At 63.3% G+C, this 24,024-nt stretch overlaps 1 protein-coding gene across 1 annotated transcript in view; it reads right to left on the bottom strand.

Annotated features, from left to right (window-relative positions):
* Nucleotides 1-4,884: 4,884 nt before the first annotated feature.
* The window catches only part of CACNA1S (calcium voltage-gated channel subunit alpha1 S), a 37,697-nt gene continuing 18,557 nt past the window's right edge, over nucleotides 4,885-24,024 (bottom strand). Inside the window, exons 19-44 of the mRNA XM_045184528.2 lie at nucleotides 23,678-23,737; nucleotides 22,418-22,524; nucleotides 21,911-21,998; nucleotides 21,607-21,714; nucleotides 20,676-20,728; nucleotides 20,278-20,424; nucleotides 19,741-19,942; nucleotides 19,214-19,372; nucleotides 18,655-18,765; nucleotides 17,944-18,027; nucleotides 15,728-15,784; nucleotides 14,806-14,934; nucleotides 14,617-14,682; nucleotides 14,018-14,109; nucleotides 13,336-13,495; nucleotides 12,372-12,499; nucleotides 11,336-11,432; nucleotides 11,014-11,116; nucleotides 10,815-10,916; nucleotides 10,415-10,539; nucleotides 8,950-9,078; nucleotides 8,224-8,480; nucleotides 7,663-7,811; nucleotides 7,031-7,122; nucleotides 6,780-6,923; nucleotides 4,885-6,660 (exon numbers count right to left, since the gene is read on the bottom strand). Of these exons, the coding sequence (XP_045040463.2) occupies nucleotides 6,409-6,660; nucleotides 6,780-6,923; nucleotides 7,031-7,122; nucleotides 7,663-7,811; nucleotides 8,224-8,480; nucleotides 8,950-9,078; nucleotides 10,415-10,539; nucleotides 10,815-10,916; nucleotides 11,014-11,116; nucleotides 11,336-11,432; nucleotides 12,372-12,499; nucleotides 13,336-13,495; nucleotides 14,018-14,109; nucleotides 14,617-14,682; nucleotides 14,806-14,934; nucleotides 15,728-15,784; nucleotides 17,944-18,027; nucleotides 18,655-18,765; nucleotides 19,214-19,372; nucleotides 19,741-19,942; nucleotides 20,278-20,424; nucleotides 20,676-20,728; nucleotides 21,607-21,714; nucleotides 21,911-21,998; nucleotides 22,418-22,524; nucleotides 23,678-23,737 (3,201 nt within the window). The 3' untranslated portion in view covers nucleotides 4,885-6,408. The remainder of the gene's footprint in view (nucleotides 6,661-6,779; nucleotides 6,924-7,030; nucleotides 7,123-7,662; nucleotides 7,812-8,223; nucleotides 8,481-8,949; nucleotides 9,079-10,414; nucleotides 10,540-10,814; nucleotides 10,917-11,013; nucleotides 11,117-11,335; nucleotides 11,433-12,371; nucleotides 12,500-13,335; nucleotides 13,496-14,017; nucleotides 14,110-14,616; nucleotides 14,683-14,805; nucleotides 14,935-15,727; nucleotides 15,785-17,943; nucleotides 18,028-18,654; nucleotides 18,766-19,213; nucleotides 19,373-19,740; nucleotides 19,943-20,277; nucleotides 20,425-20,675; nucleotides 20,729-21,606; nucleotides 21,715-21,910; nucleotides 21,999-22,417; nucleotides 22,525-23,677; nucleotides 23,738-24,024) is intronic.

Raw genomic sequence — 24,024 nt, 5'->3', positions numbered from 1 at the left:
ACAAAGGACAAGGGGAGCCACGGAGGAGACTGGAGCTGCGATAAGTCTGTCTCCCCTCCTGCTGCGCCCGGGCATCTTCTCTCTGCCGGTGCCCAACATTGGGGCCATTCACAGCCCCGTCACTTCAGCCGGCTCCCTTCCCTGGAAGGGGCCCAAGCCGAGGACCCAGCTGCAGCTCCAGATGTGCAGGGAGCTCTGTGGAGGAGGGGAGGGCACGGAGCCTGGCTCCAGCCTCTGGCAGCACCCTGGGATGATGCAACCAGGTCATTGATTTGGGCACGGACGCCTCTGGTGGTGCCCTCCTCCTCCCCTTCCCTCCCTGCCCACCCCGCAGAGCCCTAGACCAGCCAGAAGCCCAGACCCCTTTGTAACCCCAAAACAAAGATAACTCCGAGGGCGAATCACTGTCCCCCATCCTGGTGGAAAGTGGGAGCGCCACCAGCAGGGCGGAAGAGGGGAGGCAGGGGGTCTGGCAGGACTCTGCACCTTTTACTGTCATCGGGACCCACAGGCCCCTCTGCAGAGCAGGCAGTCCCCGTCTGCCAGAGTGTGTGGGGGCAGCAGAGTGCTGAGTCAGATCCCCGACATTCTCTCCCCACCCATCCACCACAATGAGAGGTGAGGAGGAGACCAGGGTTAGGGACCTTCTACACGGACAAGGTGCTTCACAGGCGTATTCTCACTTCACCCTCAAACCCTGTGAGGGAGGCTTTACCACTCTTTCAGTTTTGCAGAAGGGGAAACGGTCTCGCCCTGCACAGAAGCAGCGGCCCGGGGAGGGGCCACGTGGGCCCAGGGTTCTGCTCCAGGGGCAGCCCTCCCCATGGCGATGGCGGGGCCGCATCTTGCAGAGGCGCTCTGTGGCCCACCAGCTTCTGGACTTCTCTGGGTTCTAATTCTGGTTTCCTGCCTCCAGGAAGTCCTTCTGCCTGCTGAGAGTAGGTGGCCCTTCTGACTCGCAGCTTCCCTGTTGGGAAACACCAGAGCCACTGCCCCACTCGTCCCTCCAGGACACAGGGTGTCAGAGCCAGGGGCACAGGGGGTGGAGACCCAGGTTTCTCGGAGGTCAGGGTCTCAGGTCGCCAGGCCAGCCCCTCAGCAGGGACTGCTGGGCCTCCGGGAAGCAGCAGGGTGACTAGAGGCCCGGACCCCAACTCCTAGGTGCTGCAGCCCCTAGGGGAGGCTAAAACTGGGCCAAGAGGTTGGGGGGTGGGTGGCCAGAGGCGGGACAGGGGCTTAACCACAGCTCAGGAGATTCTGGTCGGCAAGGTCAGAGGGAGCCTGTGACCTCCCCTCAGTCTCTGTCCAGCTGCCACTCAGCTGAGGCCTCCTCTCCAACTGGTTCCCACCCCACCTCCGCCCAGCTTCCTTCCGTCCTCCCTCCCTCCTAAACCTGAAGTTTCTCCAGGTCGGCTTCCTGTACACACCTCCCTCCCACCTCAGCCCTTTCTTCCTGGCCTGATAGAAACATGCACACACATACTCACACACTCATACACACTCAAACACACTCACATACAACCCTGTGTTTAGCCCTGAGACCCTAACTGGACTGGATTTTGGGCCCCACTCTTGCCCTGAGCTGAGGCCCTTCCCCCAGGGTTCTGGGGTCTCCATTGCTCAGGAGCTGTGGGGAGCCAGGCAGTTAGGAACCTGGGGGAGTCTGGGCAGGGGGGTGGGGAGGCCCTCTCCCAGGCAGCAAGCTCCCACGCCATGTAGTTAAAATACTCAGCAGTGACTCGGGGCTCAGATCTCTCAGCCACGGACCTCCAGCGACAAATCAAAACACCCAAGAGATAGATACTCTTAGGCCCTAGAAACATCTCCAGGGGTGGCCTGATGGTGAGTTCTGTTCCCCTTCATCTTTAGGGCTGGAACTAGGCATCGGCATTTGCTGAAGCTGTCTGAGCTTCGACCTCACATTGTGGGTGGAAAGTCCAGCGTTCTGGACCTCCAGTTCTAGCACCCAGCCCCACCCAACGGCTGCACTTGGCTTGGTGGAAGACCCTGCCCAGCTGGCTGCCCACACCCTCCAGTGCTCACCTGGAGACAGAGCCCAGATCTGCCTGCCAGCAGGACCCCAGAGAGGGTCTACTGGGGCGCAGACTCGGAGGTCTTAGCCCCAGCACGGGCTGAGGCCGACTTCCCCTCTTACAGAGGAGAGAGACTTAGCCGTAGAGGAAACCAGAATCTGTTATAAATAGCAAGAGGGAGAGAGAACTGCTGTGGATTACAAACTCCCCAGCCGGTCTATGAAAAAACAACTATTTTTGGTTTCGAGTGTTACTGAGAGGTTAGTTGCTCTGTATAACCTCCAATACGGGTCCTCACCCGCCCTTCTCTGCAGTGGCTCTGATGTGGGACAGGGCCACAGCGCCCTCGGTTGGGAAAGACCCTGCGATCTCCTAGTTCAGCCCCTCTACTTTCGGGTGGGGAACCTGAGGCCCAGAGAGGGAGAGAGACTTGTCCAAAGTTGCACAGTAGTCTAGTGGCTGAGCAGGGACTGCAGCAGGGTCCCCAGGCTCCCCAGGCTCCCGGAGCCAGGCAGGGCCCAAAGGTAAGCACCCGAGGCTGGGCCAGGGGAGAGTTTGTGGTAAAGGCTAAGTCAGTGCGTAAGAACAAGGGACAGCCCGAAGCCAAGGGTGGTGGTGCCAGTCTCAGAGACCTGGGTGCAAATTCCAGCGACTGCCCTTCCACGTGACCCCAGGCCGGTCCCCGGTCCTCAGCATGACGATAACCACGCTGGCGTCCTCTCAGGAGGTGGAAGTGAGGTCGCAAGCCCAGGCACCCAGAGCAGATGTGAGTCTCCATGTTCCACGGACCTTCCATCCCCTCCTCTATCGGTCATAAGAGTGACTTTGTCACAGTGAGGTCTCTGGTGGGTAGAAAGTCTCAGGGATGAGTGTGGATAAGGCTGGGTACAGGGGAGAGCGGTGAGGATTCCTGGCCTGAGGGGTCATTGATCCCGGGGAAGTGGGAGGGGCCGATTCACAGGGAGTGGCTCAGCCTCTGCTGACCACTCAGGGCAGGCCCGGGCTCCAGGCTGAGTGTCTGCCGAGGCAGGAAGGAGCCCTGGCCTGCTGACCCCTGCTGGACACGACGCCCCAGGTCGCAGCCTCACAGGGGGCCGTGTGCAGGGGCGTCTGAGTTCCCGCTCAGTTGCCCCGTGTGCTGCCCTGGACCAAGGGAGTGGCACGGGTCTCACTGAGCCCTCACAAAGATCCCTGAGACGCCTGCTGCCGTTGCCCCTGGTCTGCAGAGGAGGAAATGGGCTCAGAGGTCACTTGGCTGGTGGACTGGTCATTAGTGCTGATCACCAGCTATTTCCACTCTCTGCCTTCTGGCTCAAGGCAGGCCTGCCTATCCTCACTCTGATGTGGGCGGTGGCCACGTGACTGGCTCTGACCAATGTAAAGCTGCCAAGGGGTCCGAGTACCTTGGCGGACTAGCTGCTCATCGAGGACACCCAGAAGCTCCTTGGGTTCTGATCTCCTGGGTTACCTGGAGTTCTATGGGGCAGGCGGAGGGGGGCAGATGGCTCTCCACCCCTACCTGTGTCCACCCCCAAGTTTACTACGGAACTGCCGTCTTTCCACATGGCTGGGTCCTGGGGGTTGGCTACGTGCACTGGTTTCCTGTTAACCCTCTGGGGGCTCAGAGCCTTCTGGTCAGCTGTGCAGGGCTGCCCATCAGGGACCCCTGAGAAGTAACTAGGAAAGTGCCAGGGGATTCCAGGGCCACTGCCCCTCACCTGCCTAGGAAATAGTCACTGAGGTACAGTGAGGACAACAGCTGAGTTAGCCCCCAACTCGCAGACCAGCCCTCGTCCAGGCCCTCCTTTCCCTTGGGGACTCGGACCCTCCTCCGTGACAGGGGTCCAATGTCAAAGGTTGGGGAGGTGCGCCGAGATCCTGGATGAAGCCAACTTGGGATTCTATGGAGCTGCTGAGGGGCCCATGCAAACTAGTAACAGCTACCACTTCGTGGCGCTGGGCATGGTGCTCACAGCAGCCTTAGGACAGAGGGAGAATGACCACCCCGTAACAGCACAGGTCACCCTCAGTGGCCGCAGAGCAGGTTCAAACCCAGGCGAGATGGTTTCCTGTTTCCTCTGGTGCTGGGTCACAGGGAAGGATTAGGGGTGGGTCCAGCCAGGCAGAGCTGAGGAGGCCCCTGAGGACTCGCCCTCAGGGTTCACAGCAGCTCCGTGCTCATGGCCCCAAACTGGCGACAAGCCCGATGTCCGTGCCCAGAGGAAGGGCCAAGAGGGCCTATCACACCGTGGGACACTGTTCAGCGACCACCAGGAGCGAACTTTCCACACGGACATGGCACCGATGAACCTCATGGTAACTACACAGGTGAAGGAAGCCAGACCCCCAAGAGCTCAAACTGCGGTTCCATTGGTAGAAAAGTCTAGAAAACACAAGCCAATCTAGCACCAGAGAGCTGCTTGGTGGTTGCCCGGTGCGGGGGTGGGGAGGGGGCGGAGCAGCAACAGGCACCAAGACATCTTGGTGGTGGGACGGTTCCAGGGGGGGAATTCTCCAGAAATAACCAAACCGCTCTTTGAACATGTGCTGCTCACTTCTTGTTAATTATAACTCAGCAAAGTGGTTTTAGAAGGGCAACGTGCTCCAACTTCTTTGCTCAAACAGAAGTGCGGGGCAGCTGGTGAGGCATCCGGAGTCACTGGGGCAATTAAGAAGAGTCCTGGCCAGCTAAGGGGAGCTGAGCCCACTGTCCTGCCCTATGGAGCCTGTGAGCTTCTAGAGGGTCCCCCGTCCCCTAGATGGGGGACAGTGGTGGGGAATTAGAGAGCAGAGAGGAGAGTGGGGGAAGAGAGATGGAGCCACAGGCCTGGGTACAAACAGGGAGGGAGGGTGGGAGGAAAGGAGGAGGCCTCCAAGGCAGTCCCCAGCAGGGTCCCCGGAGCCCCAGTGGCGCCCTGGGGGTCCCTCCTTCTGGATAAGGCAGCGCACATGCCCACCCTGCCCAGGAGTGGCCGATTTCCAGTCCCCAAGGATGCACCCTTCTTTGGATTTTAATGAGACATTTGCCTCAGCCAGGCTCTGCAGGGCCCGAACATGAGCATTCAACCCTTTACAAACAGGAGGAGGTGGGGAAGGGCGCTGGACACCAAAGAGGGAGCTGGTGGGGCCGTGCCAGCTCTGATCTGCGGCCTCTCCCGGAGCCAGCGTTTTGGACACTTGTGTCCTGGACAGAGGAGACGCCTTTCCTGGGAGGACTGGAGCAGGACTGGTGGGCAGGCAGAGAAACCTGGACAGGGCTTTTCTTCCTCTTTAACTTCCAGGGTAGGAGGCAGGCACCAAATTGAAGACCAGGACTAGGGGGTTGGGGTTTGCAATGGGCTGCAGGTCCTAGCCAAGGTTAGAAAGAGCCAGAAGGCAAGACTCAGCCTCTGCCTCCTCTCCCCTCTCCCCCCACCCTGGATAGAGGCCCAGGCCTTAGAGGTCAGCCCCCAAGACAGAAGGCCAGATGTGGGGTGCTCCAGGAGAGACAGTGAACCCCTGACAGTGGCTGGAACTGGGGCAGCTGCCCCCGCCCTGCAGACCAATGAGCCCCCTGTTTAGGCACTTGCTCTGGGGGCAGCCCAGAGCCCTGGGGCTATGCTGGGAGGCTGGCAGAGGGAGTATAGTTACCATAGCAACAGCCAGAGCGCTCAGTGGAGGGAGGGGAGAAGAGAGAGCAGCAGAGTGGGAAGGGGCCACAGGAGGGACAGGACGTGGGGCCTCACTGCCCCTCGCCGGCTGTGTGACCAGGCACGCATGTCACCTCCATGTGCCTCCCCACATCCCCAGGCTACGGGGGGCACGAAATGGGTGTCGTGCGGGCAGGTACTTTGTAAAGAGGATGGTGGGCACGGCCAAGCCTGAGGCTGGGGCTCAGGAGGTGCTTGGTCAATCGTGGCCGCTGTGACTGGTTGTGACTCCGTGTCGTTGACCATGGGGGGCCATGAAGAGGCGCAGCTGAGGCTTCGAGGCCTGGGCTGGCAGCAAACTCTGGCCCACAAGACACGGCCAGGGCTCAAACAAGGGGGGCCGCGGTGACAGCTGGAGGTGGGGCTGCTGGGCACATGCGAACTGACAGTCCAGGTGGCCCCTCTGGCCTTCCCAGGCCCAGGCCCACCGGGAGGGCTCCTGGGGAAGCCCGAATGAACAGGTGACAAGCAGAAGCCAGGTGCCCACATCACAGGCCTGGAGACTTTAATATCCTGCTGGGGGGTGGATGTGGCTTGTGCCACACACACTGGCTCTCCCTGTACTTCGCCTCGGGGGGCTGGCTGGGTCCTCCCCTCTGGCTGTCTGCTGTGTCCCCCATCCCCACCATTCACTCCGTGGACACAGGGAGGTGGTCTGCACTCCAGCTCCCACCCCCGACCCCGGCTCAAGGCCTGGGGGGAATGAGTGTCTCCTGGGAGCCCTGAGGCTGGTCAAGGCTGCCCAGGGAGGACTGGAGGCTCCGGGATCCCAGGGTGCTGGCCGAGCCCTCCGAGGACTCTCGTCTTCGCAACAGCTCTGCGGCTGCCACCTCCACTTCCTCTGGTTCCATCCGGCAGGCCTCTGCCAGGGCCTGGCTTGTCGCCTTGATGAAGCCGGCGTCAGCCGCCCAGGAGTCCAGGCCCCCTCGGAGCAGAGCCTGTGGGCAGAGAGGAGGTGGGTGGGTCTTCCTGGATTTGCCCCAGGGGCCCACCCTCACCATCCCCACCCCTGCCCCAGGCCATCCCAGGGCCAGCCCTGCACGTGGCCCGGCCTCACCTCTTGGATCAGCTGGGCCGTGGCTGGAGCCTGGCACCTGGAGGGACTCTCTGGGGCCCTACTGCTGTGGGGGGCTTCCTCAGGCAGAGACCCTGGCATGGGGCTCCTCCTCACCTCAGGCACGGGGGACTCCGCCCTGGGGCGCTGTTCCAAAGGCACAAAGACCCCAAGAGGATGCTGGGGCCACTGGGACCCAGCGAAACCCCAGCTCTTCCGAGTGGACCTCAGCCAAGACCCAGGCCCTGCAGTACCTGGCAGGGGGCAGGAGGGGCCTGGACTCCAGGCGCGGCTCCCCAGGTCAGCTGTCCTCTCCACTTCCCCTCACAGGACTTGCTGTGCGGTGCTGCGGGCGAGATGGGGGGAGGGCTGGGTGGTTGTCAGCAGACCCCCACCTGGCCAGTGGGCCACACTCTGAGACCCTCAGGCTAGGAAGGGCACCCTGGAGGGTGGACATGCTGGGGACAAGCACTCCAGGACAGCAGGATGCCCTGTGCCCTCCAACCCCCGCTGTGTGGGCCGTCTCTGTCCTGTGGGTGGGGGAGGGGGTCAGGCCAGAGCCTGAGTGGGGGTGTGTGCTCCTGTGTGTGTGTGCGCGTGCGTGTGAGTGGTGGAGCAGGGTGAGCTCCCACATCTCCATGGAGCTCCCTAAGGGCCCCTGTGGTCACACGGTACTGCAGGGCCTGCTGGGAGACTGCTGGGCCATCTGCTGCGGGACCCGGAGCCCTGGTGTCAGCATGTCTGGGGCTGTCCTCAGGGTGTGTTTCCTGGCCAGGGCCCCTTTTATGGTGCACACACTCCCCTGCCCGCCTCACTCAGCCACCTAGATGGCACCCTAGTCCTCTGCCAGCTCTCCCACCCAGGGCCCAGCTGGCTCCCGTTATACCAGGCCACCCTGCCAGGCTCCCGGCCAGGGCCAAGCGGCCTCTTGGAGAAGGCTCAGCATCCGTGGGCAGGAGACACTGGCCTGGGGCTGCGCAGGTGGCAGCGGTGGGCGGCTCTGCCTCTCCGGGGGACTCCCTGTCATAGTGGACGCTGAAAGAGAAGCAAGGCCGGGGAACTGGTGGACCGGGGAACCATCTGGAGCAGAAGCTCTGCGTGGAGCCCGGCGCCTGCACTGTTTTCTCCACACGGATGTGGCCACAGGTTTGGGGCGGTGGGAGGGTAGCCACCCAGCACAGTGGGCTCTCCCTGAGCCCCTCCCCAACGACCGACCCCCAGTTGACGGCATTTTGAGTGAGTGCTGCTGACGGTCCCCCTCCTTCTGACCCAACCTGTCCTGTAGGCCTGGGCTCCTTGCCCTGCTGCAGGTGCTGCTGCTAAAGCATGCCCCGGCCAACGCCCGCACGCCGCTGCCCCCTGCCGGCCACCGGAGCCTCTGCAGACCAGGCCCTCCCAGCCCCACCCCAGGACCCCTACACCCAGGGCTGCCAGGCGCTGCCACTACCTGGCAAGCACTGGGCTCCTGCTGTGGTGGCTGTTGCCGGGGGCGGCGTTGGCGTTGGCGTTGGCATTGTTGGTATTGGCACGAGCCAGCGGGTGGGTGCTGGGACCCGGAGGGAAGTCCTCCAAGAAGACGGGCGACTCCAGCTCCTCCATCTCTATCTCCGAGAACTGGAGGGGTCTCTGGTTGGCCATGACCGGGGCCAGGGAGTTGGGCCTGTCCAGGAAGTTGTCCACTTGGCCGAACAGGCCTCCGGTCCTCTAGGGGCAGGGAGGAGAGAGGAGGGGCTGAGAGCAGGGGTGGGGGGTGGGGGGAAGCTGAGAGCACAACTAGCTTGCTAAGTGACATCGGACATCTCAGGGCCTCTGCTTGGGCCACCATTTCATCACACAAAACCCCGGAAGATTTAACCAGGTGGCCCTAAGGACAGACCTGCTCTGCAGTGCCATAGGGACATGAGAGCTGAGGCTCGAGGACCCTCATACCAGATGGCTTTTGAGAGGAGGGTTGGCTCAGGTTGGGGTGGGGAGGAAAGCGTGAGGCTTGGTGGGTGGGACAGGATGTGTCATATGAGATCCCTCGATCAAGGAGGTTGGGTCATTGATTTTGAGTCCCCAGAGATGTGGCAGGGGGAGGTCTTTGGCTTCCGCATCCCCTCCTGTCCGGCCGGACTCCCGGCCCTCCCTTCTGTGATATGCAGCTGCCCATAGGAGGCCCTGCCTCACCCACCCGGAATATCCCTTCCTCCATGGCGGCCTCCACCATGGCTCTCTCCAGCTCCTCCTCGGCGGTCAGGTCTCCAGAGATGGTCCTGCGGATCTCGGGCGCGGCCTCCTCCTCGATGGTCCGCAATCCAGCCTGGGGGTGGAGAGGAGACCCAGTAACCCTCAGTGCAGGAGCAGGGACCAGACTGCAGCCCATGGCCTCCTTCCCTTCCAATCCTTGCCACTGGGGCTTCAACTCGGGGCCCCTCTCTCTCCGGCCCCTACACTGTCTGGGCCCTGCCCGGCCTCTGGGATAGTCCAACCCCTCATGGCCCGAGGAGTTTCCTCTCTACCTCGTGGTCGGTTTCACAGCCCCCAGGCCTGTGGGGTGACGTCCCTTTGTGCTCAGCATGGTCTTCTAGACAATCTCTTTCAATTGCACACGCCATTAACATAATTTTTTGAGCTGATCAAAGATCCTGTCGCCAGCCACGGGACACATCCAGATTGGTGTCCCTGACAGTTTGCACCAGGAACATAGCATCACTTCTGTGACATTCCTGTCCTAGAAGCGTACCCTAAACCTATCACGAGGGGACGTCCCCCAGACCCAAATGGAGGGATACCCTGTCCTGCAAGCTTCCCAGCATCCAGGTCAGGCCAAGGAGAGACCCAGAAGCGGCTCCGGATGGACGAGACTAAAGGGCTATGAGCACTGAACGCAGTGTGGTTCTGGGTCGGGCCCTTCTGCCGTGAAGGGCACTGTGGGCCGTGGGGGCACCTGCATGGGCTGGCAATGTGCCATGTCCATTGCCCGGTTTTTGGGGTGGCACTGTGGCACGGAGGGGAATTACGTAAGAGAACGCCCTCGTTTGCAGAACATTGACCTTAAGGTGCCCTGAGTTGATAGAACCTCATGCTGGGAATTAGTCTCAAAAGGTTCAGGAAAAAAAAAAAAAAGGTTCGTGTGTTATACATGCCACTTTCTCAGTTGTGAGGTTGTTTCAAACTAAAAATTGCAATGGGAATAAATTTCTGAACACACAACCCACGGGCGTGTCTATTTTTGAATTTATAAATCATGTGCATTATAATTAACACCAAAAAATAGAAATAAGGAGCAGATGAGCTAAAACCAAGTTGTCCATAGCTTTGCATGCCCTGTGGTTCGTTTCAAGCGCGACCTGGGAGAGCAGTCTGCTTTGGAGATGGATGCTCTGATCGACCTCTAACCCCTCCCTTGAACGGGCCCTGTTGCCTTAGGTCCTGTCTTCCAGAGATGGAAGGGCTCCTGGTTCTTCCCTTGAGGCCAGGCCGCCTTGGTCAGCAGGAACGCCTTGGTCACTGTTCTGGTGTGGGCCACCAAGACCCCTCATTGCCTTTCCTTACCCATCCTGGCCCCCTTGTCCCCGCCGTGCCCCCATCACCAGCCCTCAAGGATGCAGAGAGGGAGCGGGGTCCTGAGACCCTGGAGCTCGGGCGGGGCTTACCTGGATCTGCACGGTGTCCTTTTTGGGCCGATACCCATAGTACTCCTCCTGGCGCTTCATGAACTTGCGGAAGTGCTCCTGGATGAGGAACGTGGCATAGAACTTGCCCACCGTCACCTCGTCATCTGTAGAGGGGCCGACAAGGGGTGTCCTGAGGCCGACGAGAGTCGGCTGCAGCTCCAGGGTGGGGTGCTGGAGGCCAGCCCTCCTCTGGCTGACCTGGTGAGGGACAGTTTCCACCCCCAGGTGCTGCATGCCCTGATGGCCGCCCTGGGCTCCATCCAAGGCATTTGTGGAGGGTCCTGGCCATTCCCAGATGCCCCCAGGGCCCCCGGAGAAGCCTGTGCCTCCCGCCCCCCCCAGCTGCCTCCAGGGTCTGCTCTCCCAGAGCCGAGCGTACCTCCAATGGGCGGGATGACCTGGTCCAGCAGCTTCATGCTGGTTCTCTTCCAGATCTTCTTGATGATGGCCCTCAGCTCCTCGTTGGCCTGCTCGAAGTTACCTGGGGGCAGGGGATGGACACGGGTGTCACCCCAAAGTCACCCAGGTCAAGCCAGCCACACCGGACACAGCTGCCCAGGACTCTGTGAACCCCTCACCTTCCGTCTTGATCTTGAGGGCCGTGCGGACCAGGGCGAAGAGCGTGGCATTGAAGGTGACTGTGCCATCGCTGTTCAGGGGCATGTTCATGCCCACGAGCCGCTGTGCAGGGAGAGGGGGGGTCACGGCTGAGTGGGGACCGCGCCAGGCCTATGGGCCAGGCGGGACTGGGACCCCTTCATGAGGGGTGGAAGGGTAAGTTGGGGATGTTGTCTGACCGCGGGGCCCAGCAGACAACTGCTCTGAAGTGACACCAGCTTCCCCGCCCCAGACCCGTGCCTCTTCCTGTCCCCAGGGCCCCTCTCCCGCAGGTCTGGTTACCTTACAGGCTACCCGGTGGGGGCAGAACTTCCCGAAGCCCAGCGGGGGCTGGATCCTCCTCAGCAGGGTCACCACGTCCAGGTGTTTGATTCTGCCTCTGCAGGAGGTCGTGGCCGTGAGCCTGGCAGCCCCCTCCCCCACCCCACGGCCCTCCCTGCTCAGAGAGGGCCCAGGAAAGAGAGCCAGGAGACAGGCGGTGGGTGGGGGGGGGAGTGGGGAACGCTTCCTGTGTCCCGTCCTGTTGGGCAGGTGGGAGCAAGCTCCCTTCTTAAAGAAGAAACAATGTTTGGTCTCCTGGCCGCCCACCGTGAGGAAGGGCTCTCTCCTGGAGGCAGGTGGAGGCCGGAATCCCCTCCAGGCCTGGCACCTGGACCTTATTCTCCCATGGCGGGGCCTCCCTTGGGTTTTGGTCAAGCTGGTGGGGGGCCTGTGGGCTGTATTACTAGAAGTAGAGGCTAGGGGTCAAGGCAGGTGCGAGTCCACCTATGACCTGTCTCGTCAGTGGCTGCAAGAATAAATGAGATAATACTCGCAGCGGTTAGCATGGTGCCTGGCCGCTGGAAAACAGTCCTGGACTAGGAGCCTGTTGCCTGTTCAGAAAGATGGGCGGGCAGGCAGCAGTGCATGTGGACCTCCAGGGCGGGGTTAGGAGCAACGCGGATTCCGACCCAGTCATTCTGGGGGTGGGGGCGGGGGCTCTGCGTCTTTATCAAGTGCGAAGCTGTTGGTCAGACGACCAACCCTGAGTAGCCTGGCGGGGGTACTGAGCTGTCTGCTCCTAAAAGCATCCTTGCAGAAGCTGGGCAACCGTTTCCCAATGAAGCCAAGGCAGTTTCTGCCCTGGTGGGGTTGGGGGTGCTATGGGGTCCCTTCTGACCCTGAGAAACTCCAGTTCTCTGAGCTGGGGCCTCGGGTGTTGGACGGAGAGGCAGTGGCTCGTTCCCTCCAGTGCCTTCTGGTGGACCCAGGACGGGGCCTGGAATGGAGGGCTGACAGGGGAGGGAGGGTCCAGCAGGGGCCTGCAGACGGGACTCACGTGGCCTCGGGGTCGTACTCAGCCCAGATGGCCTTGAACTCGTCCAGGTGGTGGGGGCCCAGGATGGACCAGTCCCGAGTCAGGTAGTCGAAATTGTCCATGATGACAGCCACAAAGAGGTTGATGATCTGTGGGAAGGACAGGCGTCTCCCAACATGGAAGGCAGGGGGTACAGGGAGGAGGTGGGGGCTAGGGCGTCTGCCGGCTGTGGGGTCCACAGTGTCTCCCTCCCTGGGCCCTTCTGAGTGACCTGCGGCCCCCACAGGGGCAGCTGTGCCCCTGTGCTTGGACCCAGCCGGCGTCTCTGCCCAGTGCTGGGTACCAGCCTGAGCCCCCACACCCAGGAGACCATGTCCCTGCCTAGGAGCCCTCACGGGACCCCACCCCGATGCTGCACTGGCCTTTTCTGCATATACAGGGGGTGGGGGCTCCCCTGGAATTGCAGGGTGTGTTGACACATGACTGCTGGCCCTCGTGTCCCGCAAGCGCCTGCCTGTGGGTCCAGGACTGGGTGTCACGTGCGTCTCTGTCCCCTGCACCGAGCCCGGGGCCTGGCCCATGGGAGGCGCTCACACAGTGATCTGATTGAATTCAGGAAAGAATACAGAGCGAAGGAGCGAGGGCCCCCCAGACGCTGCCGGCTCTGCATCATCTCCACACGAGCTGACAGAGGCCAGCACGGTCGGGGCCTCCGGGGGGACCTGCTTCTGGGGTCCCGCTGCCTCGCCGCCCGAGGAACAGGGGAGGGCCTGCCTAGTGAGGGCGGAAGCTCATTCCCCCCTTTCATTGCTAACACACAGAAAACTAAAACCTTTTCGCACCCCTCTGGGGACAAGAGGGCAGGCGGAAAACCTAGCCACACCCAGATGACCAGAACCAGCTGGGACCCCCCAAGCAGAGCCTTCTGGAGCCTCCCGCGCCCCTGCTGGCCCGGAAGGTGGCCAGGGCGGCTGCCGAGGCTCACCAGGAAGGCGCAGAGCATGTAGAAGCTGATGAAGTAGTAGTAGGCGAAGTTGGTGCCGCAGGAGTGCTCCTCGCCCGGAGCGTACTCCGACTCCGGGTCGCACAGCTTGCCGTAGCTGCTGGCCAGCAGGACCTCCTGCCACGCCTCCCCCGTCGCACACCTGGAAGGGGGGCCCTCTTGTTAGCCCCGCCATGCCTGGGCTGGGGCAGGAGGGCTGATGGGGGCTGCCCCCCAAATTGGGGGGTCTGCTATGAACCGGGCCTCAGCTTCCCCTTTACACTGCCACCCCCTGCTCTGCGTATTGGGGCAGCAGAGTGGGAGTTAAGTAACAGAAAAGGGGCTTCTTGGATGGAAGGGCCAAATCAACCAATGATTTGCGTTGTTGGGAGGGGGGTGGCAGGGGAGGACATAGGGCTAACCGAGGGGAGGCAGCGTCAGAGGTCATCCAGGCCTCACTGCCCCCCTGGAGGACATTTGGCCTCTGTCTCCAGCTCCTGGGGTGAAACTGGGGGACAGCCACCCTGCACTCAGGCCCGGCTACATCCCACGTGGGGCCCAGTGGGACGAGACGGGGACAGGGGAGCCTTGGGCTCTGAGCCCAGGGCCCAGTGTGGCCACGCAGGCCACTCTGGCAGTCCGCCCGCTCCGTGCAAAGGCCCAGTGGTTGGGGGTGGGCTCCTGCCTGAAGAGCAGCAGCACAGCCTGGGGGAAGGTCTGGAAGTTGTTGTTCCGGTTGATCGGGGTCCCGTCCACCAGCGCGATCTTCCCGAACATCTGCAGAACACACAGGCTGCCTGGGGACCCCGACGGAGTCTGCACGGCGCCCTCCCCACCCTGCCCTCACCTTCCTCCAGCTCCCCCAAGTCCCCTTCCCTTCCGGACCCTCAAGGTTGCGTGAGGCTCTTCCCATCGAGTCCCAGAGAAGTGGGGGGTGGACAAGCGTTCTTAACAGTGAGCCGACTTGGGGACTCCGTGCGGAGAAGGGGGGAGGGCTGTCTGGGGAGGTGGGCTAGGACTCCCTGGGCCTCTGATAGGCTTTAGAGATGGAGTCGGGTCCCTGGAATGGTGGGATGGCTTCCCCGAACTCCTGCTGCAGCCACCAGGTTCAAGGGGCTGCCAGGGGGAGCCAGGCAGGAGGGGGAGGGGGAGGGGGAGGGGAGGGGAGGGGGAGGGGGAGGGGAGGGGGAGGGGCAGGGGAGGGGAGGGGCAGGGGAGGGGAGGGGCAGGGGAGGGGCAGGGGGAGGGCCCACCCCTCCAGGGCCCACAGACGCCCCGGCTCACCTGCATGCCGATGACGGCGTAGATGAAGAACAGCATCACTATAAGCAGGGCCACGTAGGGCAGGGCCTGAGGGAGGGGCCAACGTGAGGCTCTCCCTGCCCCACGCCCACTGCACCTGGCTCCCTGAGCTCCCCAGGGACCCCGGGTCCTCCCTGGACAGCACCCTGGCCGGAGGGCTGGCACACACACCTGGAAGGACTTGATGAACGTCCACAGCAGGGTCCGCACCCCTTCTGCCCGGCTCAGCAGCTTGATCAGCCTCATGACCCGGAAGAGGCGGAAGAAGGCGCTGGAGATGCGGGCGCTCTCATCGGGGTCCTGTGGGGCAGCGGCCCCAGAGGTCAGTCTGGGGGCGGCACCTCCGAGGGGCTGGGGTCAGGGCAGCGGGGCGGGAGGGGCAGGTGTCCCTGGAAGGGCAGGTGGCTCCTGCGGTGCCCTCTGCTGGACCTTCCTGGGCTCGGGGCTTCAGGGCTCTGGGCTTGTACGGCTAGGAGGAGGGTGGGGGGCGTGGAGCGGCCCATGCGGTGAGCCCCCCACAGGAGAGGCCACAGGGCCTCGGGCAGGGGTCAGGCTGTGGCCAGGCCCTCGGCCTGCCCGTCTGGGCCTCCTGCCTCATCTCCCCTTCTCTTCAAGCTGCCGCTGAGCCGAGGACCCTGGCAGCTCTCCTGCCCCCGCCCCTGCCCAGGGTCCTCTCAGTGCAGAGCGTCCCCAACGCTCACTCACTGTGCTGTCCCCAGGACAGGGCCACGCCCCAGCCGGGCGGCCGCACCCTGTGGAGCTTTAGATACCCCGTGACCCTGGGAGGGGGAGGCCCCCTCCCAGTGCCCTGTGTCCCCGAAGACTTTGTGTTTGAGACCTGTCCTAAGGTCCTGCATCACAGGCCGCTCTGGGTGCCCCCATCTGCACATGGAGAGCCCCTCGCCCCACTTCCGGGGCTCTCAGAAAGCCACTCCGTCCATGCACCATCTACCGCTGGGCCCCGCCCCCACCCTGTCCCGGACCCTGGGGGTCGCTGCTCTGGGAAGGGAGTGCTGAGTGCTGGGACCCCATGCACCGCGCAGCCAGGCCTCGGCATGCCAGCTGCAGGGGCACTCATGCAGCCCGGAATTACAACGTTCCCGCAGCCGCCACCGAGGCAGTACAGTCCCCCGCTGGAGGCCAGGAAGGTCTGCGGAGAGAAGAGACGAGGAGGGGGGGACACGGTGGGAGGGGGTGTCAGAGAGGAGGGACACGAGATCAGTTAAAGAGAGAGAAAGACAGGGAGGCAGGGACGGAGACCCAAGTGGCTGCCCGTGCTGGGCGTCGGGATGAAGCGGGGGCGGGGCGGCTGCAGGCTGGGGGCGGGAGCAGGGAGGGGGGAAGACTGGCTCCCAGGCCCCTTCTCGTCCCCAGGTGCGTCTGCAGCGGACCAGGGGCGCTCGGGCTCTGGCTTGTGTGACGCTGACGACGACTTTGGAGAGTCATGCCTGCCCACCGGCATAAGTGAGTTCACACCCTCCACCCCAGTGTGTCTGGGCCAGGGACAGTGTTGGGGGGTGGGGGCAACCCCAGAGGAGATGTACCCGCCCTGGCCTGGCAGAGGCCGGTGGCCGCCAGCTGTGGCCAGGCTCTTGATGAGCAGGCGTGGGGGGTGGGGGAGCAGCTTTGCTCCTGCTTATACTCAGCTTCTCCTTTGGCTGCATGTCAGGAGCAGCCTGTTCTGGGGTCCTGGGATGGGGGTGTCCTTGCTTTATGTTCCCACTATTTACGGGTGGGCTGGTTCCCCGCCCCCCCACATTCTCTAGGGCAGCTCCGCCCTCGACTACCGGTTTCGACCCTGACATCAGAACCACACAGAAAACTGAAAAACACATCCCTTCGCCGGGTGTCCAGCCAGGCCTCTGGGGGCGGGGCCTGGCTTTGGGGCATAAATTCACCGTGAGCGGTTCTAATGGGCAGCCAGAGTGACCGCAGCCTCCCGCGCTGCCCAAATGGCGGCCACCGGGCTCACGCGGCCGGATTACAGTGAAAATCAAATACGATTAGAAATTTGTTTCCTCGGCGGCACTGGCTGCATTCTGAGTGACCGACAGCCACGCGTGGCCGGTGGCCTGTGTGCTGGAGAGAGTGCGACGTGCCTGTCATCACAGGAAGTCCTGACACACGGCGCTGTCCGCGTCTGTCCCCCGGCCTGTCCCCTGGCCTGTCCCCTGGTCTGTGCGTCAGCAACAGCAGTCAACGTTGGGACCTCGGGTCTTACCGTGACGTCAAACCAACATGACCGGTTAAGGACACCTGATGCCCCTGATAATGACCGATGACACCTGCGCCCGTCCTCCACCACCAGAGAAACTTTAGATCGAGCAGGCGTCCCCTACGCAGACCTGGGTGGTTCGTTTAGAGTTCCCTCCTGACTGAGCTGGTGAGAGGCTGATCTCCACCCCGGGCCCGTGGGGGCCGTGTCCAGCAAACACGGAGCAAGATGGACATGTATGACACACTCATGCACGCACACGCATGCATGCGCCTGTTTCCTCCCGAACCCACCCACCCCTCGGCGCCGAGGCAGGAAGTCCTGTCTGTCACACTCTGTTCCCCAGGTGGGGGGGACAGGACCCCCAGGCCAGGACCCCGCACCCCTGGGTGGCCAGCATGGCTGCTGAGTCCTGAGAAGGTGACGCTCCCCGCCAGGGCTCAGCCTTCCGGTGGCTCAGGTCGAGGGCCCTTTCTCTCAGCTTCCTCTCAGACTCCAGACCTGCCTCAGGTGCTCACGCACCCACCAGCATCAGTCAGGGGTCGCTAGAGCCATCGTGACCCCACCTCAGCCTGCCGTGGGGTGGGGTTCGTGGGCTCGGTGCTGGGTGTGGGAGGTTCAGAAGGAAGCCTCTGCATGGGTGAGCCCCTGGCTTTGGGGCTGATCCCCCGCTGGGCTCCCCTGGCCAAATCAGCGCCCTTGAGTGGACTCCCGCCCCTGCTGCTGTTCCTACTACACCCATATCTCAGTCCAGCTCCTGCTGAGCCCGGGGTCCCCAAAACATGCCGTGGCACCCACACCAACTCGTCACCACCTCCTCTTCCCTCGGGCCACACTTCAGACTGTGCTGCCACCACCAGGAAGCCTTCTGTGACCACCCACCCAGCAGTGACTCCCTCGCAGGCGGCTCTGGCCTTGGCCAGCCTAGCACGCCCCTTAGGTCCGCCTGGAGCCTGAGCTGTCTTCTGCTCTGCAGGACTGTCCCCCAGGGTGCCAGGCTGCACACCCACTGTGTCCCCCCCGCAGACATCTGTTCACTGAACAAGTGACCCCCCGACCCCTGCCCAGGGATGGCTCCGCCCCCCAACACTCACGTCGATCTCACTGAGGATGACGTCGATGATGCTGCCAATGACGATCAGGAAGTCAAACACATTCCAGGGGTCCCCAAAGTAGCCCTGGGAGGACAGGGACGGGAATCGGGGTGAGCACTTTGAGGAGGAGCTCTGGAGGCCAGCCAGAGGTGGAGGTCCCAGCCAGCTATGGGAAAGCAGACCTGGGGCCAGGCCCAGGGCACTCCCCTTTCCCCTGGGGCTCCCATGAGCCCCCACTCCCATGAGCCCCCACCCCCATGCCTCCTGCCTTTGGCTCCTTGTTTCCTCCAGAGTGAAGTGGTTGGTGGGGAGGGTGGTCAGGAGCTCAGGATTTGGAGTGCAGACGAGGGGCACCTTCACCCTGTCCCCCTCAAAGCCTCGGGCAGGACAGTGCAGCCCTGACAGGGGTGGCTGGGCTGGACATCGAGTAGTGGACTTGGGAACCGAGGCCACCGCAAGGACCCCGGCCCTGGGCTGAGTCCTCAGAAGCTCGGGAGGGGCAGCCAGTGCCCACTGCATCCTCGGCCAGCTCAGCAGCCCGACTCTCTTGCCCGCCCTGCTCAACAGGCAGGCGTGGCCCCAGGGGTGAGCAGCTCGGGAGCGGGGGAAGGGCCTTCTATAGAACGAGGCCATGGAGTTGGGGGGCAGTCCACCAGAAAGGCCTCCGCCAGGCCTCACCAGCTCCTGGGGCCCTGGGGCCCCCACACTCACCCTGGCCTTGAAGGCCACGAGCTTGAGCAGCATCTCCAGGGTGAAGATGAGGGTGAAGGCCACGTTGAGGATGTCTGAGACGTGGTTCATCTGCTCTGACTGGTTGTAGTGCTGTGGGGGAGGGGCACAGGGCGTCTGGGGAGGGGGCGGCCTGGTAGCCTGTCCCTGGGCGAGGGAGGGCTCTATCGCCTCGGGGCTTAAGAGATCAGACGCTTAATGCAGGCTGGATAACGCCACCGGCTGTGGCGTGGCCTGGACCCTGTGCTCAGCTCCCGCGACACCTGTTCTGCGAACACTGCACCCAGTCTCGGGCCAGAGCCAAACCCACAGCCAACGCAACGTCCCAGATGGGCAGCAGAAGACAGACGGAGAGAGCGCACTCTCTCCTCCCGCCCCTCGTCCTCCGCACGCCCATCCACCCCCCTCACGGAACTGACCGCTCATGAACCATCAGGCCTGGGTCAAGTTCACTTCTCTAACCCTCGAAGCACCTCACCAGCCAGCAGGTGCCAGGAAGAGCAGTCGGGGGTGGGGGCGGCCTGGCGCCCGGGGCCCTCACCTGCATGCCCAGGCAGATGGTGTTGAGCATGATGAGGGCGAACATCAGGTACTCGAAGTAGGAGGAGGTGACCACGTACCACACCTGGTACTGGTACGGGTTCTTGGGGATGTAGCACTTCAGTGGGCGGGCCTTCAGGGCATACTGCACGCACTGGCGCTGGGGCGGCACAGCGGGGTGTCAGGGGTGGGGGTGGGGAGCAGGCGGCTGGCCCTCCCTCTCCAAGGCCCCACTGCCCACAAGCCCGGAGCCTGGGCCGAGGGGCCTGCCGGGCTATAGAGGGGAGAATCCCAGAGGCGGGCAGGCTCCCTCCGAGTCACCACGGGCCTTTCCGAATGTGGCTCCTGTCCAGCCTGGGCTCTGACAGGCTTCCTCCCTCTGGGCGTCCTGAGGGGCCCATGAGAAGACCCCACCCACCAGCTCTTCGGCGACGGTGGATGGAGATGGGGTGGGGTGCGAGTGGGGGGCCTGGGGTGGTCCTGCCCCCGGACCCTTCCCGGGCAGCAGCCCCCACCACTGCCGGGCACCTGGTTCTTGTTCAGCTCGCAGTTCTTGTATTCCGTCTCCCCCTGCTCCTGGAAGGTGACGATGACGAAGCCCACGAAGATGTTCATCATGAAGAAGGCGATGAGGATGATGTAGATGATGAAGAAGATGGCCATCTCCACCCGGTTGTTGTAGACCGGGCCCTTGTCCTCTTCATACGAGTCAATGGCTCTGTACAGCAGCCTGGGTGGGGGGACAGGGTGGGCTGGGGGCTGGGCCAGGCCAGGCGGGCTCCACCCCTCCAGGGGCTTTGTGAAGGGCGAGTACGGGGACAGGGGTCAGGGTCGTGCCAGGGAGGCTGGAACAGACCCCGGAACGGCCTCCTTGCCTTCCTGTGGGGCGGCCCCTCTACCTCACCGGTTAGAGGCCTACGCCGACGGGGCACGGGGACGTGTGCTTGGAGGCCCTGCTCCGCTCCCTTCGGAGTGACCACACGCACCAGTCCTCCAGAGCACCCCAGCCAGTGCCCCCAGCACCCCTGGGAGCAGCCGAGGGACCCCGGCCCGGCCCCCACTCACTGCGGCCAGCCCTCGAAGGTGGAGACGGTGAAGAGGGACATCATGGCGGACAGCACGTTGTCGAAGTGGAAGTCATTGTGCACCCACTCGCGGGGGCGCAGCTCGATCTGCGTGGGGTCCCCATCCTTGTACACGTAGTAATGGCCCCTGGGCCATGGGGGCGCCCAGTCACTGTGCTGTGCGTGGCTGCGCTGCCCGCCCACCATGTCCTCTGGGCTCCGGGCATCGAGTGTGCAGGCAGCCGATGCCCAGACGGGACCAGAGGGGACCCGCTGGGCACTCCCTCCCCACAGAGACCCAAGGAAAGGTGCAAGGGGCTCCGCTCCCAGCTCCCACAGCGGGAAGGGGCTCCAGCCCCCCACACACATCCCCATGCGGTGGCCCTCCGCAAGACGCACCTGCATTCCTCCTCTGTCATCTTGGACAGGTCGGTGCAGCGGAAGAACTTGCCCTGCGTCCAGAAGGAGGGAGGGGCAGACACGTGGTCATGGAAACGGGAGTGCAATGGGACAGTGGGCAGTCTGGAAGGAGGAGTCCCTGTCTTCCTCCCAGAGGGTGGCCAGACCAGGGGCCAGGGCCCCAAACAGTCCTCCTCCACCATCGCCCACCCCTCAGCCTGCTCCAGGCCCCAGGCCGGGCTCAGGAGCCCTCGGCCCCGCCGCCGAGGCCCTGGCCCAGGGAGGCAGCCCTGTCCGGGCTTGCGGGAGGAAGGGGCGAACGCCGCAGCACAACTGACTGAGTGTGGCCGAGGTTCTACCTCGTGGGTTTCAGACAGGACACTTGGGGGGAAGAAGAAACTGGGTCATGGAAGGGTGAGCCAGGGTGCCGGTGACGTGCTCAGGTGTCAGTGTGGGCGACCCAGAGGTCTGCTCGGTGGGAGGGACACCTGGCAGGGCTGGTCCCTGGAGAGGAACTGAGGACGGGGCGGGTCTGCTCCCAGACTAGCGAGCGAGTGAAGATGGCCCCCTCCCTCAGGAGCTCCCGGGAGACTGAACGGTGCGGCAGCACCTGCTACAACGGTGCGGCAGCACCTGCCTGCACTGCTGCAGGCGCCCAGGTGACTGCGGAGGTAGGGCTGGCTGGGGGTGTGTTTTAGCAGGTCTGGGGGTAGGGGTGGGTGAGAGTGACGGAAGGGGGCCGTTGCAGGGCCTGGCAGGTGCAGGGAGGCGCCCCCATCCTGAAGGGGAAACCACAGAAACCCGGGAGACGGCAGGTGCGCTGGGCGCCTGGGGACAGCTGCCCTCCAGGTGCGGGGCTCCCTTGGCTGACAGGCGGGAAGGGGCCACTCCGGCCTGGGCCCGCGGGCTGGCCCCCTGGCCGGTGGCTCACCTTGAAGAGCTGCACCCCGATGCAGGCGAAGATGAACTGCAGGAGCGTGGTGACCAGGACGATGTTGCCGATGGTGCGAATGGCCACGAACACGCACTGCACCACGTGCTGTGGGGGAGGCGCGAGGGGGCCCGGTCGCAGTGCCCCACCCTCGCCTTTCCGGCCACGGGGACCCCTGGCCACCAGCCTCTCTGGGCCCAGCTGGCTGCCCAGCCTCACCCCCACCACCGACGACAGGCAGAGCCGGAGTTGGGCCCCGCAGCCCCCTCTTCCTTCGCCCCCGGGGCCATGTGGGGCCTCTCACCTTCAGCCCTTTGGCTCTGTTGATGGCTCTCAGGGGCCGGAGCACCCTCAGCACCCTCAGGATCTTCACCACGGAGATGGAGCTAGACCTGCACAGGCGGCCGAGGGTGGGGCTGTGGCGGCTGCTCCAGCCACTCCCCGCTCCTGCCTGTCCCCAGGCTGGGTGTGGGCTGCCCCGGGGAAAGCTGCCACCAGTCCTGGAACAGGCTTCCTGGTGGCAGGGGGTGGGGGGGGTGCAGGCTTGTCTGCCCCGTCAACTGGGAGCCCCAAGTGCGGCGCCAGGTTCCCCAAAGGGCTGCCGATACGGCCTTCTCCTCTCTGATCTCCTCCTGGTCCCCAGCTCGTGGCTCTGCCCACTGGGCACTGTGACTCCAGTTGGTGACAACCCAAGGGAACTGGCTCCTCGTTAATGGCTCTGAGACACCCTCCCCAGGGGATGATTCCCATTCTCAGGCCCTGGGGGGGGGTGGGCAGAAGGGTCCACGCCCCCCCTCCGGCCTCTGCTCACTCAAGCCTCATGGACACCAGGGACACGGCCACCACCAGCAGGTCCAGGAGGTTGAAGTAGTTGCGGCAGAAGGAACCTTTGTGCAGGAAGGCACCGTAGGTCGTCATCTGTGGAGAGACAGGCAGCGCCCTGGCTGGGGCCAGGTGGGGGATGGGCCTGCGGCTGACCAGGAGGGGCTGCTTGAGGGTGGGCCCCCCTCGGTCTGCTCTGAGGGGGCAGTGCGGCCAGAGAAGCGGTGGGGTGGGGGGCTGTGTCAGCCCACGCCTCCTCCTCGTGTCCTAGGGGCTGTGTGTTCTGTTTTCTACTCCAGTTCTGGGGCAGCCATGCTAGACTTTGACACAGGGAGCCCTGGCTGTGTGTCCTCGGGGGGCCACAGAGTCCGGAAGCCCTGGCCTCCCCTCTCCTGCAGGACACGACACAATTCCTACTCTGCCTCAGGAAGCTTCTCCAGAAGTCCCGCAGCCCCACAGATGGCTGAGTCGGCTAAATAACCCTCGGGGATTTGAAGACTGTCACCAGGCCCCTGACCTCTCTCTTTCCAGCCCCGGGGCCACTCCCCTCACTCACCTTGCAGTTCCTTTCATAAATTCTTGATAACCTCCCAGGCCCTTTGCTCAACCACCTGTGCCCTTCACGTCTGATGGGGCTGAGGCCTTCGCTGTTCGCCTCTGAGCCAGGCTGCCCCTGGATGCAGGCATCTCCCCACCACAAGGAGCTGCTCTCTGAGCCCCTCCCAAACGTCTCCTCACAACGCCCTGCCACCATGCAGTCCTCCTGGACTACCCCTGCTCTCTCTTCCTAATGAAATCCTGTCGAACTCCAAAACCTGCCCAGGCAACACCCTGAGACCACCTGGAGGGGAGGCCTCTCAGCCACTGGTGATGCAGGTCTGGGGACAAGTCACAGCTCCGCAGGCCGGCTGTCATGCTGGCCGTGCCTTCAGTGTGGGGAAGACACCCGAGGCTCCGCACACACTCGGCGGTGCGGCTGAGAGGCATGCGGGCTGCAGGTCAGCTGCGTTGCCTGTCTCCTCCGGCTGTCCACCCGCTCAGCCCTCACCCCGGCTGTGAGCCGAAACCCCTTCTGGTCTCCTGGCTTCTGGCTCTTTCCCAGCCTCTCTCCACCTTCTCGCTTTTCCCTCACCTTGCCGTCCAGCCCGAGTGAGTGACACGTGAGGAAGTTAGAGCTGTTCTGGGTCTGGTTTCCGGACCCAGAGATGCCCCATGCCCACGCTGAAGCCTTCCCGCGGCCTTCACTTACCTTCAGGATGATCTCCACGGTGAACACAGAGGTGAACGCGATGTCAAAGTACCCGAGGATCTGGGGACAGAGAGGGAGGCATTCAGTGCGCGGAAGGGTGAAGCACAATATCAGTGTCACCATCAAAACCACCACGACCCCCATCACCCCCATCACCATCATCTCCATCACCATCACCACCACCACCATCACCACCATCACCGTCATCTCCATCACCATCATCACCATCACCACCATCACCATCACCATCATCTCTATCACCATCACCATCATCTCCATCACCATCATCACCATCACCACCATCCTCACCACCACCGCCACCACCACCACCATCATCTCTATCACCA

This window comes from Desmodus rotundus, chromosome 10, assembly GCF_022682495.2.
Source record: "Desmodus rotundus isolate HL8 chromosome 10, HLdesRot8A.1, whole genome shotgun sequence".
Lineage (NCBI taxonomy): Eukaryota > Metazoa > Chordata > Mammalia > Chiroptera > Phyllostomidae > Desmodus > Desmodus rotundus.
This window is presented reverse-complemented; position numbering and strand designations above follow the sequence as displayed.